Source organism: Molossus molossus, unplaced genomic scaffold (assembly GCF_014108415.1).
Source record: "Molossus molossus isolate mMolMol1 unplaced genomic scaffold, mMolMol1.p scaffold_m16_p_1, whole genome shotgun sequence".
NCBI classification, from domain to species: domain Eukaryota; kingdom Metazoa; phylum Chordata; class Mammalia; order Chiroptera; family Molossidae; genus Molossus; species Molossus molossus.
This window is the reverse complement of record NW_023425344.1, coordinates 61,832,441-61,847,247: the sequence shown is the minus strand read 5'-3', so window position 1 is coordinate 61,847,247 and position 14,807 is coordinate 61,832,441. Positions and strand designations below refer to the sequence as shown.

At 34.6% G+C, this 14,807-nt stretch overlaps 1 protein-coding gene across 9 annotated transcripts in view; it reads left to right on the top strand.

The window, feature by feature from the left end:
• SEC31A (SEC31 homolog A, COPII coat complex component) overlaps positions 1–14,807 on the top strand; it is an 80,199-nt gene that overhangs the window by 40,110 nt on the left and 25,282 nt on the right. For 7 of the 9 annotated variants that reach the window (XM_036245750.1, XM_036245676.1, XM_036245600.1 and 4 more), the window contains 8 exons: positions 254–292; positions 786–863; positions 3,411–3,486; positions 3,887–4,065; positions 5,598–5,724; positions 6,761–6,906; positions 8,164–8,337; positions 13,674–13,847. In XM_036245750.1, the coding sequence (XP_036101643.1) occupies positions 254–292; positions 786–863; positions 3,411–3,486; positions 3,887–4,065; positions 5,598–5,724; positions 6,761–6,906; positions 8,164–8,337; positions 13,674–13,847 (993 nt within the window). The remainder of the gene's footprint in view (positions 1–253; positions 293–785; positions 864–3,410; positions 3,487–3,886; positions 4,066–5,597; positions 5,725–6,760; positions 6,907–8,163; positions 8,338–13,673; positions 13,848–14,807) is intronic. The other 2 variants (XM_036245974.1, XM_036245822.1) reach the window with 1 other exon arrangement.

The following is a 14,807-nucleotide window of genomic DNA, read 5'->3' as shown; positions in this document are numbered from 1 at the left end:
TTTAAAAGTAGAAGAAAACGTGTTTTGCAATTGGTTTTGTCATTGAATAGCAGAGTGCGATGACGTGAGCAGTGGAACTCTTTGAACTAGAACCACTGAGACTCAGTTCTGCACAGATTTTATTCTTTTCTTAAACATGCTGTTTCTGATGTGAACTTTTGTGTAGTTTTGCCAATGAGAATGGAGTAAGAGGTAAACATTTGCTGTATGCCTTGAAATAGAATTCCATTTAGAGTTATTGTTTTTGTTTCAGATTACTTTGGCCTTGAACAAAGTGGATGGACCTGATGTGGTAAGAAGGCCTTTAAAAATAGCTACCTTCTAAAAATTTTGGTTTAGGTAATAACAAAGAAGGAAATGTAATTTAAGAAATTTGTCTTTTATTGCTTTATGGTGTAAAAATAAATGCTGATTGAAGATATTTTAATAAGTGAATAAATTCTCATTTAAAAATAGTGTAAGTTTAGCTGGTAGAGCATTTCTTGCTCTGGACAGTATGTGAATTTCACAAAAGAAGAAAAACAAAATCATTGACTGCTCAGATACTTAAGGCTAAGATCTTTGTTTTTTGAGGGGGCATTTAGTAGGAAAGAAAGGGAAGATCTCAGCTGTAATCGCTCTTTGCTTTTCCTCTAATGGTGTTTCTCAAATAAATTTACTTAATGTGGCTTATGATTAAATTAGCTCTGAATGTTGTTTATTGGGTCGTTTGTCTTCCTTGTTCACTAATAACCTTTTAATGCTACATTCTTCAACTTTCTCTGCAATTGTTTTGTGTACTAAAGGCTCCTAAAGACTCTGACCAAGTAGCACAGAGTGATGGGGAGGAGAGCCCTGCTGCTGAAGAGCAGCTCTTGGGAGAGGTACTTTTTTTTCATTTTTAATTACATTGGAAAAATATTTGCTATTTGTTTATCTCACATTGAAATATGGAAATTTTTCGTAACTACCTGTTCCAAAGTAAAGTATTGTTTTCTTAGAGATGTTTAAGGTAGGAATTTGTTTACTAGTTTGACAGCACTACCATCTCTGAAATCTTTAGTCGTCTGATCTAACTTCTGAATGATTTGGTTTAAAATTAATAGCTGATGTGAGATTGACTTATTTTGGTCAGATGGATATTATGATGTCAAAATGAAAAATGATTTTTTTCTGAAATCCACAGTGCATTGTATGTAAAACTAATGTTTTCTTGGCACATTAATATATAGGGCCCACTATCAGTGGCATAGGCTTCTGAATTAGTCTCTTGAATTTTGAATTCAAGTAAAGAATATTTCACTAAATAAACTGATTGTCATGATTAATTATACATGTATTCTGGCGTGTAGTTTACAATTTTTACAACTAGTTTAAAAGAGTCCTTGAACACAGAGTTGTACCATTAATGTTTTTCCTTTTACTTTTGTTTTTTTTAACCACTAATAAATAATTCTGAGATTACTTTACTTGCTTTTAAATTATATTTTATCTTGGAAAATTAATCAAGTTCTTTTTTTTCATCTCATCTTTGACTTTTTCATTGTTCTTTGTGATACGGGCATATCCTGACTATGGAATGTTTCTTACTAACTCTTACTAAGTTATAAACATAATTCATCAATAAATTTAGACTATTACAAGATGACTATAAAAAATATTTTTCTTAGAAGTAAGTCTTCTAGCATTTATTTAAATCGAGAAATAAAGGATATGGGTAAAATCTTATAAAAAGTTTGAACTAATTTTGGGAACACCTAGACAAAATTGTAGCATACATTAAAAAATGTACTTTCACTTATGTATAACTAGTTAACTATGTATTATCAAATAGAAGATCATTTGGAGATATACTCATGCATTAATAGGTAAGAATAATATGTATTTAACAAAACAGTAGTCATCATTGTGTGCTTTCAGAGTATTTGAAAAAAAATGTGTTTAAGATAAAATCTTCTCCCTTATCTTGATGCCATTTGTTTATCAAACATAGTAGATTACACATTGAAGACACTCAACATGTAATAATTGGTCCATTTTTTTTGGCCTTATGTATATTTCACAAGTTTATAAATAAAGGTTTATGAATAGTTTTTATAAAGCAAATTTGAAAAATTGTGAGCTAAAAGAAAAGAAACAGGGTTTTTTGATGAGTTTGTTAGTAAATATAATCAGATCTGTATCTGACTTAGTCCTTAATGTGAATAACTTAAGTTCTGATATTCTTTTGTATGAGTTTATACATTCGAAAATGCTCCTCTTTAGTTGGACAAAAAATTACGTTTATAGTCATTCTCCTGTAATAGTCCATATTAACTGATTAAGCATCATTTACATATGATATGCTGTGCTCTGCACTAACATTACCCAATCCAAAAAGACCCTGACTTTGAACACTAGGCGCTTTTACATTCAGATGTGTAGGTAACAAGCACAGAAATATGTCTTTTATCTTATGCGTGATAGCTGTACTTTTCTTTAAAATTTTCCATTATCTCTTTGATATATTTTATTTTTTGTCTTTTTTTGAAGTTCTATGCATAGAAGAGAAGGCATTTAAAGTATTTGCTAGCAATATGCCTCCATTATATTTCTTTTCTCCTAAAGAAAAACAATGCTGAATTTATATTTACTCAGTCTTACGCGTAGTCTCAGAAATTTATAACAGAAATATATATATTTTTACCAGACTAATCTGCTGTTCTGGGTACGACTAAATTGAAGAGAACACAAAATCTATAATTGTAGTATATTCATAAACAATCTGTTTAAATTGCACTTATGTAAGGATACCAAATGATTTTATTTTTCATGACTAATTCAGTCAAAACAAAAAGACCCTATAATTAAAGCTAGTGGACAGAAAATTCTAGGTGTGCAGAAGCAGAGTTGTTTTTAAATCTAAGTATAGTATGCTTTAAACATAGTATTTTGCAAGTTTCAAGCTACTCTTACTTGAGGTATCTAAGAAAACAAAGATTCTTCAGCTCCAGTTTTTTTTTTTATTGAAAGTATTACAGATGTTCTCCTGTTTCCCCATTGACTCCCTCCTTCCCGCTCCCATCCCCCTCCTGCTTTCCCCAACCTAATGTGTGTGTCAATTGGTTGTGCATATATGCATGTAAGTTCTTTGGTTTATCTCTTCTCACCCCCAGCTTCAATTACTTCTGAGCTACCAAAAATGGAGATGTATACTTAAGTTTCTTTAACATTACTTATGATGATCATGGATTTTATTTATGATTGTATAATAGGCATTAATCCATAGGGAAGTCGTAGGTCTTAAGTGTAAACTTGGATCTGAGTACTTTTCTGGAATAACTTGGCATGTCATTCAGTCAGTAGGTAAATAACCATACATAAATTTTGTTTTGCCAGAAAATTATTCCACAATTTCAGTCTGGTAAATTGTTGCCCTTTTGTTTCTTTAGCACATTAAAAAGGAAAAACAAGAATCTGAATTTCTACCTTCAGCTGAAGGACCATTTAACATCTCCATCAGTGGAGGTAAGTACTCGTTTGTTTTTACTTTTAATTTTTTTTTAACTGCTTGAAAGCAAATAATTCTTAAGTTTAAGTTAGAAATGTTACAGGTGATAGAACTCAGTTATCATTTATGTGTAATTATGCCTTAGAAATGGTGGAATATTCTGGCAACTATGTGATAGAAACAGTATAATGATCTTTGTTACTCCAGTTTAAGCAATCTGGAAAATGTGTTATTCTACCTGATTTTGCTTAAATGCTGTTGGTATATTTCCATAGATCTCAACAGCTTATGTTAGAAATTAATCAGAGATTAGCTTTTTTCCTCCTTTGTGTGTGCATGTAAAAGTTGATATGTGTAGTGTTTTCTCTTGTGACAAAAATCTTTATTTAACTTGGGTGTTTTATTTCCTTATTGCAGATATTGATGGTTTAATTACTCAGGCTTTGCTGACGGGTAACTTTGAGAGTGCTGTTGACCTTTGTTTACATGATAACCGCATGGCTGATGCCATAATATTGGCCATAGCAGGTGGACAAGAACTCTTGGCTCGAACCCAGAAAAAATTCTTTGCAAAATCCCAAAGCAAAATTACCAGGGTATGTTATTTTAAAGATAGATAACCAAACAGTAACTTTTATCTGATTATAAAAGCAATACATTTTTATTATAGATCAACCTTTTTCATCTCATGGCACACATAAATTACAAAAATTCTGCGCACATCAAAAAATATAGTTTTTGCTGATCTGACCAAAAAAATAGGTATAATTTTGTTTCATTCATACCAGACAGCTATTGTTGTGTTGTCTGTTGTAATTTTTTTATTTGACAATCTAAGGGAAAAGAGGTCGGTGCCCCTGAGTAAATAGTCAGGTATCGCATGTTTTACAAATTCTTGCAGCACACCTGTGTGCCTGCCATGGCACACTGGTTGAAAATTGCTGTTATAGATAATTGAAATGCAGGAAACAGTAAAGAACAACAACGGCGACAAAAAATTTATAATTTATGTACCCAGAAATAGTTATTGTTGATAGTTTGTCATGATTATTTCAATTTTTTGTTCTTTGCATATATACTTTTTTAATGAGTAATACTTTTCATGTTTTTTATTGTAGAAAATTTTCAATAGAACAAAGAAAATTTTAAAGATAAAAATTTAACACCCCTAGCTCTTCTATCAAATTGATACTTCTCAATTTCAAATTGGTTCCAATTTTTTATACCTCTTCCTATGTATTTGTAGAACTTTTAACAACATAATCAGGATCATATATGTATATATGTGTGTGGTTTTGCTTATGAATATTGTCACTTATATTGCAAACATTTTCCCATATTCTTAAAGATTTTTATAAAAAATGTTAATTGTTCTATAATATTCTATAGCAAGGATATATTATTTTCCTATTTTGGGGTGTTTAGGTTGTTTATAACATTTTCCTAATACAGATAAGTTAGTGATTAAACATCCTTGTTATGTCTAAATATCTGTGTGAATTTCTAAATATTTAATGAGGTTGTAGTCCTAGGAAAGGAATTTCTGGTACAGAGGATCTAAACATTTTTAAGCCCCTGCTTCATGTTACTGAATTTTTAAAAATAAAAGTTGTCCCAGGGTTAGTCCTTCCAGCACTGGTTGCTGTCAGTCTCCTAGCCTTGTCTCATGTCACTTTCTCTTTTAGCCACACTAGCCGCCTTTCAGTTCCTCACAGCTCCATGTGCCTTTCTCTCTCAGGACTCTGCACCTAGTGTTCCCTTGGCCTGGGATGTTTTTTTCCTTCATGATGAAGTTAATTCTGACTTCATATCTCAAATGTCTGTATGCTCAGAAAGTTTTTCTTGGTCCATCAGACCAAATCATGTCTTGCTGTTTAATGTTTTGATAACACTCTATACTTTTCCTTCTTAGAATTTTAAAAAGTATGCTTATGTGATTTTTTTTTAAGAAAAATAATACTATATTCTGTGTCAGTTGGTTCAAGGATATATTTCACTTTGCTGCTGCTTTATTCTACATGAAACTATGCATAATAATAGTTTTTGAAAGATACAATTGATTAGCCAAAGTTAATTTTTACTTATATACCAAAGGCTTTTAATTTTTCCTTTGTTTTCCTTTCCCAAGCTAATTACTGCAGTGGTGATGAAGAACTGGAAAGAGATTGTTGAGTCTTGTGACCTTAAAAATTGGAGAGAGGCTTTAGCTGCAGTATTGACTTATGCTAAACCTGATGAGTTTTCAGCCCTTTGTGGTAAGAAAATGAGCTTTATATTACGTATATGGCATGATGTATTGTAAATAAAATTGACAAATATTAGAAATCTTTGTAAACTTACCAGTCACAAATAGGAAAAAAAGAGTTCTCATTTGAATGTTTCAGAATTATTAACTACATTACTTCTCCATATCTAGTCATTATTTTTAATAATACTATTTAATGATTTTGGTTTCAGACAGACCAGTCTTGGGAGTCTTGCCCCTGCTACTTACTAGCTGTATGACCTAGTCAGAGTTACTTTCTAAGTCTTAGTCTATTCATATGTAAAATAGCATATAGTCAGCTCTCACTTAATAAATATTAGCTTGATAAAATTAATAATTATAACATTTGAATAGAAATTACCATTGAAGGCCATGACTAAATATGGGTAAAGGGAGTGGGGAGGAGGGGTTCAATGGGAGGGAAAGGCAGGGGACATCTGTAATACATTCAACAATAAACATAAGTTAAAAATAAATAAATAGACAAACTGGTGGGTAAAGTTTTTTTATTTTTATTTATTATTTGCAAGAACAGAAACTTCAGGCTGCCTAGTATAAGCAGGGAGAGCAATTTGCTGCCGTGAAAGTATTATAAGAATGTGAAAATTATAAGATACTAACTTTATTATTATAAATAATTTGTAGTAATCCTAGCTGTTACTGCTGTTTATTCCAAATGTGCCATATTTTAGACTGCTGCGTACAAACGCATCTGATGTGATGAAATGGAGTTAAATGCTGATTAGGTTAAATATTGTTTCCATTTATTATTTTTCCTAATATAATTCATCTAAAACTAGGTATAGAATTTTGTGAAGTTGTTCATTGTATACAATTTGTCACACATTTTCATTCAATTGACAAATATTTACTGAGCATCTACATGACAGAGTGACTGTTTCTACCTGCTACTTACTGAATGTGAAGTTGAATTAATACTTCTGGAAATGTTATTGGGCTGCTCACAATCTCTCATATAGCTTGCCTTGAGTATAATCTTATTTTGTTTTCCTCTTGATCTGTAGATCTTTTGGGAACCAGGCTTGAAAGTGAAGGTGATAGCCTCCTGCAGACTCAGGCATGTCTGTGCTATATTTGTGCAGGGAATGTAGAGAAATTAGTTGCATGTTGGACTAAAGCTCAAGATGGAAGCAATCCTTTGTCCCTTCAGGTTAGTATCTTTGAAACAGAGGGTGCTTCCTTTTTAGTTGTCTTTCGCCCTACTTATAGTCTAGAAATTGATTTGTTCGTTCCAGAAGTTCATTGCTTTCACCCTTATTTACATTTTAGAAGTTCTTTTGCTGGATAATTATGTGTATTTATTGCTGTATTTGGAGGGACAAAGTTTGAAATGATGGGATAGTTAAATGGGATTGTAACTGTTTGTGAGATCAAAGTTGTGATTTGGTAGTTTATTGGGGGAAGTAGGTGGCAAGAGCATGAAAACAGCCCTTGCTTTACCTCTTTTCCTCATGCTCCTCTCTGCCTCTAGTGACCCTGTCTGCTTTGGGCAAAGAAAGAAGCAATGTGGGGTAACGAATGGGAGGCATCCCCAGTACCAATAGAGAATCTTCATGTTTAAGGGGATATGAAAGTAAGAGGTCAGTGTAATCCCATGTAGCACTAACATATGGACAAGCAAGGAAGTAAAAAAATTATTCTCAGGCAATGAGTAATTTTATATTTCAATTTTTTCCTAAGCATTTAATCAGCAGAGTCTCATGATATTTCAGTCTAATATTTCTTTTTCTTTCTGGAAAGAGGTGTTTTAGTAGGATTGTTGCTTTAAAGATCACTTTTTTGAAACTGAAAATCTGGTATGAAATCAAGGTTTTCCTTTTATGTGTTTCTAAGAAGAAACACACTTGTTTCACACTTCTGGGTTTGCGTGCTTACAAAGGGCAGATAGGTAGGATATTCTTGTGCTTTATACCCAAAGCATCGCTCCCTGTTTTTGAAAGAATTGGTATTGAAGAGTAACATGAGAAACTTTGGGTTAAAGTAGCCCATTTGGAGGTCACCTTATAGTAATACTACTTTTATAATACAGAAAGTATGATGTCTTCATTCATGGTTTCTCCTATATCTGCTGAAACCCAAGTTTCTGCCTTCAGACATCTGCCTATCATTTTCCCTTTGGATATATGCCTCTTTTACCTCACAAGTATCTGGCAGTTTAAGGATATTTAGGAGAAGATTGTAACCTATGCCCTATTCATGAGTAAGAGACCTTTTTCCTCCTTACTTTTTTAGTTACCTAAATGGTGGTCAGCTATTCCAGACTTTTCTAAGAGAAATGATGATAGGTACTGTACTTTTAGTAGATTTTGAAAATCTTAGTAACTCTTTTATCTTTTCCTGTTTCCTCTCATAAACATCTTTGTATCTTTTTCTTTCTCTTTTACTCTCCCTTCTTTTTCTCATTTAGGATCTGATTGAGAAAGTTGTCATCCTACGAAAAGCTGTACAACTTACCCAAGCCACGGACACTAATACTGTAGGAGTTCTTTTGGCTGAGAAGATGAGTCAATATGCAAATTTGTTGGCAGCCCAGGGCAGTATTGCTGCAGCCTTGGCTTTTCTTCCTGAAAGCACCAACCAGGTAATTAGAATTGGTCATTTTTCTTATTCTAATATATGAGTAAGGTGAGTCCAGTAGATAACACTCAGTATTTTTATTTTTTTATTTTTCTTTATTGATTTTAGAGAGAGGAAAGGAGAGAGAGAGACATTGATGAGAGAGAGCATCGATTGGCTGCCTCCTGCCTACCCTCCACTGGAGATTTGGCCCACGACCTATGCATGTACCCTGCCCAGAATCAAACTGGCAACCTCTTGATGCATGGGTTGATGCTCAACCACTGAGCCACATCAGCCAGGCGAACTTTATGTTTCTTAAGCAAAATGCTAATTCTGTGTAGAGATCCTTTGTAGGAATCCTCTGTGTTGAAAAGCTATTAGTGTTAACAATGAGACTAGTGGGTTGTAATTTAAAATTTCCCACAAGTTCCATCCCAGGTATTAGTGAAGAAATTAATTCTATTTGCCATTTCAGTCTGATACCATCTGTGGGCAAGCATATTTTTAAAGTGTTCAAGGCAAAGAGAACTTCATTACACTCCTAATTTAGTTTCCTTATTTGGTGTGCAATAACACTCAGGCTTTTGGTTAGTATTGGTTTTAATTCAATAACTGAGTATACAGTGATGAGCAAGAATGTCAAGATCCCTTCCCTGAGGGAGTTTCCAAACTCTAAATGACTGTAGAAAAATAAACATGAAATTCTGAAATTGCAGAGTGCTGTGATAGAGGTAGTGCTGTGAGAACATAGAAGAGAGAAACCTAAAATCCATAATGGGGCCCAGGTGGGAGTCAGGGTGGGGTTTGAGGAAAGTTTTATATAACCACTGTGAGACAGAGCTTAATTTTAGGCCTTACAAATACTTTATTTCTATAGTTTTTTTTTTAAATAATAATTTTATTGATTTTTTAGAGAAAGAGGAAGGGAGAGAGAGAAACATTGATGTGAGAGCGAACCATCAATTGGCTGCCTCCTGCATGCCTCCCACTGGGCATTGAGTCTACAACCTGGGCATGTGCCCTGACCGGGAATTGAACTGGGACCTCTCAGTCCATGGGACAATGCTCAATCCACTGAGCCATGCCAGCTGGACTATTTCTGTACTTTTTATTGTAAAGTTTATTCTGTTTTTATGAATTTTTTTTTTTTTTTTAGTTATAATTGGTTTCAGTATTTTGTATGTTCTAGGGAATTACTGTATCAGTCAGTTTTCTTGAGTAAAAACACATCTGTGTTCTAGGACTGTGGAGGTATGACTATCCAGTTGGTTTTATATACTCTTACATGTAGGCGACAGCTCAAATCTTTCTAAATTGTTAGTGAGCATATTAGGTAGAATGGAAACTTAGTCTTTATAATGACTTGAGCTTAATAGTTTTATATGACTTTTCACTTAGTAAGGGCTCATTTTATTTTTTAGAGGGGAATAGGGGAGAGAGAGAGAAAGAGAAAAGGAAGAGAGAGAGAAAAGAAAGAAAGAGAAAGAGGGAGGGAAGAGGAAGGAAAGAAAACTCCAGCAGACTGTATATTGAACCTGCAACCTAGGTATGTGTCCTGACTAGGAATCGAACCCACAACCCCTCAGTATATGGGACAACACTCTAATCAACTGAGACACACTGGCTATGGCAGGTCTCATTTGTATATTGAGCTATAAGACCCTTTTATTTCTTTATTTTAAGACTAGCTTAAGCCCTGGATGGTTTGGCTGAGCGGTTAGAGCATCGGCCCGTGGACCAGAGAAGCCCGGTTCAGTTCCCGCTAAGGGCACATACCTTGGTTGCAGTTTGTCCCTGGCCCCAGTTGGGGTCATGTGGGTGGCAGCCAGTTGATGGGTCTCTCTCACATCGATGTTTCTCTCTCCCTCCTTTTCTCCCTCCTGTTATTTCTGAAGTTAAATGCAAAAATGTTCTCAGACGAGGATTAAAAAAACAAAAAAGACTAAATCTAAGGTATTTAGATCTTCTTAGCCTTAGAATTAAACTCTTCACTTTCAGTACCATTTATAACCACATACATTTTTTTATCCATTATTCTTTATGATTTTCTTTGGACTTTTAAAGAACATTCTGTGTACAAATATAATGTTAGTGTTGCTTCCTCTTATGTATCTCAGTATTCCCTTAGTGTTTTCTGGGGAATATGTTCTGAGACTTTGTGATATCATTATAGTATACAGTTATCCTCCATAGAAGACAAAGAATACCTAAAATGTTTAAATGATATGAATTTATAGAAATGTATCATTTTTAAAGATATTAAAATGAATTCTTGCTGAAACAGTTCAACATTGTTTTTTTGTTGTTAATGTAGAATGTATATAGTTTGCTCATACTGTAGATCTGTATAGTTATAGATCTGTATATTCTTTGAGTTTGACATCTTACTCTTATTTCAAACATCTTTTTAAATTAATTTTTATCTCTTTCTTAGATTACCATTTTCTTTCATCATCTCTTTAGCAGTTGATTCTCTTTTGGGGCCATGTTTTTTCCTACAAAGAAAGTTATATTTTTAAACTACTTTTGTAATTTGTGAGTGTTACCAAACTACAAGAAAACAACAAAAGACCAGTGATGAGAAGTGACATTGATCTTGCATGCTACCATGTGGTAGGCATAATTCAAATCACTGCCTCAGTTAAATTATAAGTTATGCTGTATATCATGGACCTTTGGTGTCAAGTCTTGAGTATTAGAATGATGTCAAAACCTAAGGTGCTGAAAAAAGTACTTTGTGAGAGTCAAGATGTCAGTGTAGGTTAAAGCGGTACTCGCCTCCTCCCACAACCACATCAGACTTACAACTAAACTACAGAACAACCATCATTCAGAATTGTCTGAAATCTGGCTGAATGGTAGTCCTACAACTAGGGAATTAAAGAAGCTACATCAAGACTGGTAGGAGGGACGGAGGTGTGGAACATACTGGTCGCACACCCACGTGTGGTGGTTTTTAATCAGCAGGGATATCTTGGCTGAGGAGGTTCCCCCAGAGGAGTGAGGAGTCCCTCACTGAAGTAAGTCCTGTTCCATAGGATTGGCTCCTACACAGCAGCTCTTTGGCTGTAGTCACAGCTGGTCCTCACAGACTATTGACCTGGAGGTCATTCTCTCCCAGTGACACCAACAACATTCAAGGCTCAACGACAACAAGATAGTGCACACAGTCCACACAGGGGTGCACCTGAAGTGCCCAGCTTGGGTGATTAGGATGGCTGAGCCATTGGGCCCTACAGAAAATCTACACAAGGTCACTCTTCCAAGTCTGGGTGACATAGCAGCTTTATCTAATACATAGAAACAAACACAGGAAAGCAGCCAAAATGCAGACACAAAGAAACATGTTGCACATTAAAGAACAGGAGAAATCTCCAGAAAAAGAACTAAATGAAATGGAAGCAAGCAAACTATCAGAGACAGAGTTCAATAAGGATACTCAAGGAACTTAGCAAGAACATCAGCAACATAAGAAAGGACCAGTCAGAAATAAAGTATGCACTAACTGAAATGAAGAATAATTCACAGGGAATAAACAGTAGAGTAAAGGACACCAGGAATCAAATCAAAGATTTGGAATTTGAGGAAACAGAAAACACCCAATCAGAACAGCAAAAAAGAATCCAAACATATGAAGACAGTGAAAGACTCTGGGACAACTTCAAGTGTACCAACATTCATATCATGGGTTGTCAGGAGAAAGAAGGGAGCAAGAAATTGAAAACCTATTTGAAAAAATAATGACAGAAAACTTCCCTTACCTGGTGAAAGAAATAGACATACAAGTCCAGGAAGCCCAGAGAATCCCAAAGAAGATGAAGCCAAAGAGACCCACATCAAAACACATAATTAAAATGCCAAAGGTTAAAGACAAAGAATCTTAAAAGCAGCAAGAGAAAAGCAGTTAGTTACCTACAAGGGAGCTCCCATAAGACTGTCAGCTGATTTCTCAACAGAAACTTTGAAGCTCAGAAAAGAGTGTCAAGAAATATTAAAAGTGGTGAAAAACAAAGACCTACAACCAAGATTACTCTACCCAGCAAAGCTGTCAATTTAGAATTGAAAGTTAGATAAAGAGCTTCCTAGATAAGAAAAAGCTAAAATTTATCACCACCAAACCAACATTACATGAAATGTTAAAGCATCTTCTTTAAGAAGAAGAAAAAAAATATGAACAATAAAATGGCAATAAATACATATCTATCAATAATTGAATCTAAAAAGCAGAATCAACAAGCAGAATAGAAATAGACTCAGATACAAAGAACATTTTGATGGTAGCCAGATGGAAGTGGGCTTAGGGGGAATGGGTGAAAAAGGTGAAGGGATTTAGAAGTACAAATTAGTAGTTACAGTGTAGTTGTGGGGGTATAAAGTACAGCATAGGGAATATAGTCAATAATATTCTAATAACTATGTATGATGTCAGATAGGTATGAGATATTTTGGGATGATCACTTAATAAGTTTTATAATGTCTAATTACTGGAGGATACACCTGAAGCTGATATAATGTATGACAACTATAATTGAAAAATTAAAAATGATATAAAATACATAATGTGCTAAGGTCTATTGTAGAATACACAGCATATGAACAAATGCATAAATGGTCAAGTTTACAGTCAAACCTCAGTTTTCTAACAAAACTTCAGATCTCGACCTGACAAGACTTTCATGTTGATATCTGTGGGATCAATCACGTGTTTCTCAGGTGACAAACAGAATGTACGAGTATGTCTGTTTACTGCTAAACTTGTGTTAACATCTCAGGAAATTGTGCTGTGAATATTTCAGGTTTTTGGCTTTGTTGCTGCTGCTTATTATTATTATTACTATTATATTTTAAAATTTTACCTCCCCCCATGTGACTTCACACCTGCCCCTCTCCCCTACCCCCTACAGGACTCCTAGCACCTGTTCCCACCTGGCCATTGGCATGCTGGCTCCACTCCACCCTCCTGCTGTGGGGCGAGGTTAAAGGTGGAATCGACAGGCCAGATGGCATTCAGAGTTGGCATCGAGGATCGGGTGGCCCTATGAGGAGATTTGTTGCCACTTATTATTATTAAATACATATAGTAGGTCACCATGGGTCCTAAGAAAAGTTAGTGATAGCAGCAAAGTGAAAGGAAAAGTTTGAGAACAATGTAGATGTCTAGAGCAGATTAATTAAATTTACATTATTTCTAATGGGAAAAAGATTTGGTTTTCAAACAAATTGCTTCTCGAACAGCCTTCTGGAATTAATTAAGCTCAAGAAATGAGGTCCCACTGTACTTAAAGAAAGTCAGCATGCTGTCATATATTTGGGTGAACTCTAATAATTTGCATTGTTTTCTTTCATTGCTTCTTATAGCCAAATATCGTGCAGCTTCGTGACAGACTTTACAGAGCACAAGGAGAGCCTATACCAGGACAGGAATCGCCTAAAGTACCTTATGAGAGGCAGCAGCTTCCCAAGGGCAGGCCTGGACCAGTTGCTGGCCACACACAGATGCCAAGAGTTCCGACTCAACAGTATTATCCCCATGTGAGTGATATGGTCCATATTAAGTAGGAAGATTTATGTCTTTCTGTTCAAATTGGAGGTTTTAGTTGGTTGGGTAACAGACTTTACCTGCTATGATAAAACTAGACAACATATTGTTTTAGTAATTACACTTTTTATATTCTTCTAAGTGGTATTTAAGATTTTTTTTTTTTTTACTTTTCTTTTTGGTGTTATTAATCCTCACCAAGGATGTTTTTCCATTGATTTTTAGATAGAGGGTGGAAGGGAGGGAGGGAGAGAGAGAGAGAACCATCGATGTGAGAGAGACACATCGATTGGTTGCCTCCCACACAACCCCAACCAGGGCTGGGGATTGAACCTGCAACCCAGGTATGTGCCTTGACCGGTAATTGAACCTGTGATCCTTCCTGTGGGCTGATGCTCTAACCACTGAGAAAACTGGTGAGGGCAAGATCTGTGTTTTAAAATTATCCTTTTAATTTAGTTCAGTAGGTTATATTTTAGATATAAATTATGCTTTCCAGGGAGATTTCTTATTTCTCCATCACAAACTTTTCTTACACATATACATGTGTTTTTGAAACTTTTACAGTTTGATTCATCTAACTGCAAGTAAAGTGGTAACAATTTTGTGGTTAATTTTATAAAATATTTTTAGAAAAGATTCTTTTTTTTTAGTATGCTTTTCTGAGTCATTAGTGTAGGTTACTGTGTCTTCTGTATCTGCACTATAAGGAATACTGAGAATGCACACTTTTGAGGGAAGACTTAGATATTAGAGAGATGTGAGTGACCAAAGGTTTATGAAATTGTAAGTCACAGGGAATGTGAAGATGATTAAATATTTTTTATTAATTAATATATTAAATTAAAATTACCAAATATTTAGTGGCATAAAATGTAACCTTTACTGTCTTTTACTATTTTATGTAGAGATTTATTTATATCCATCAGATAACCTTAGTGTTCTTAAAGGAA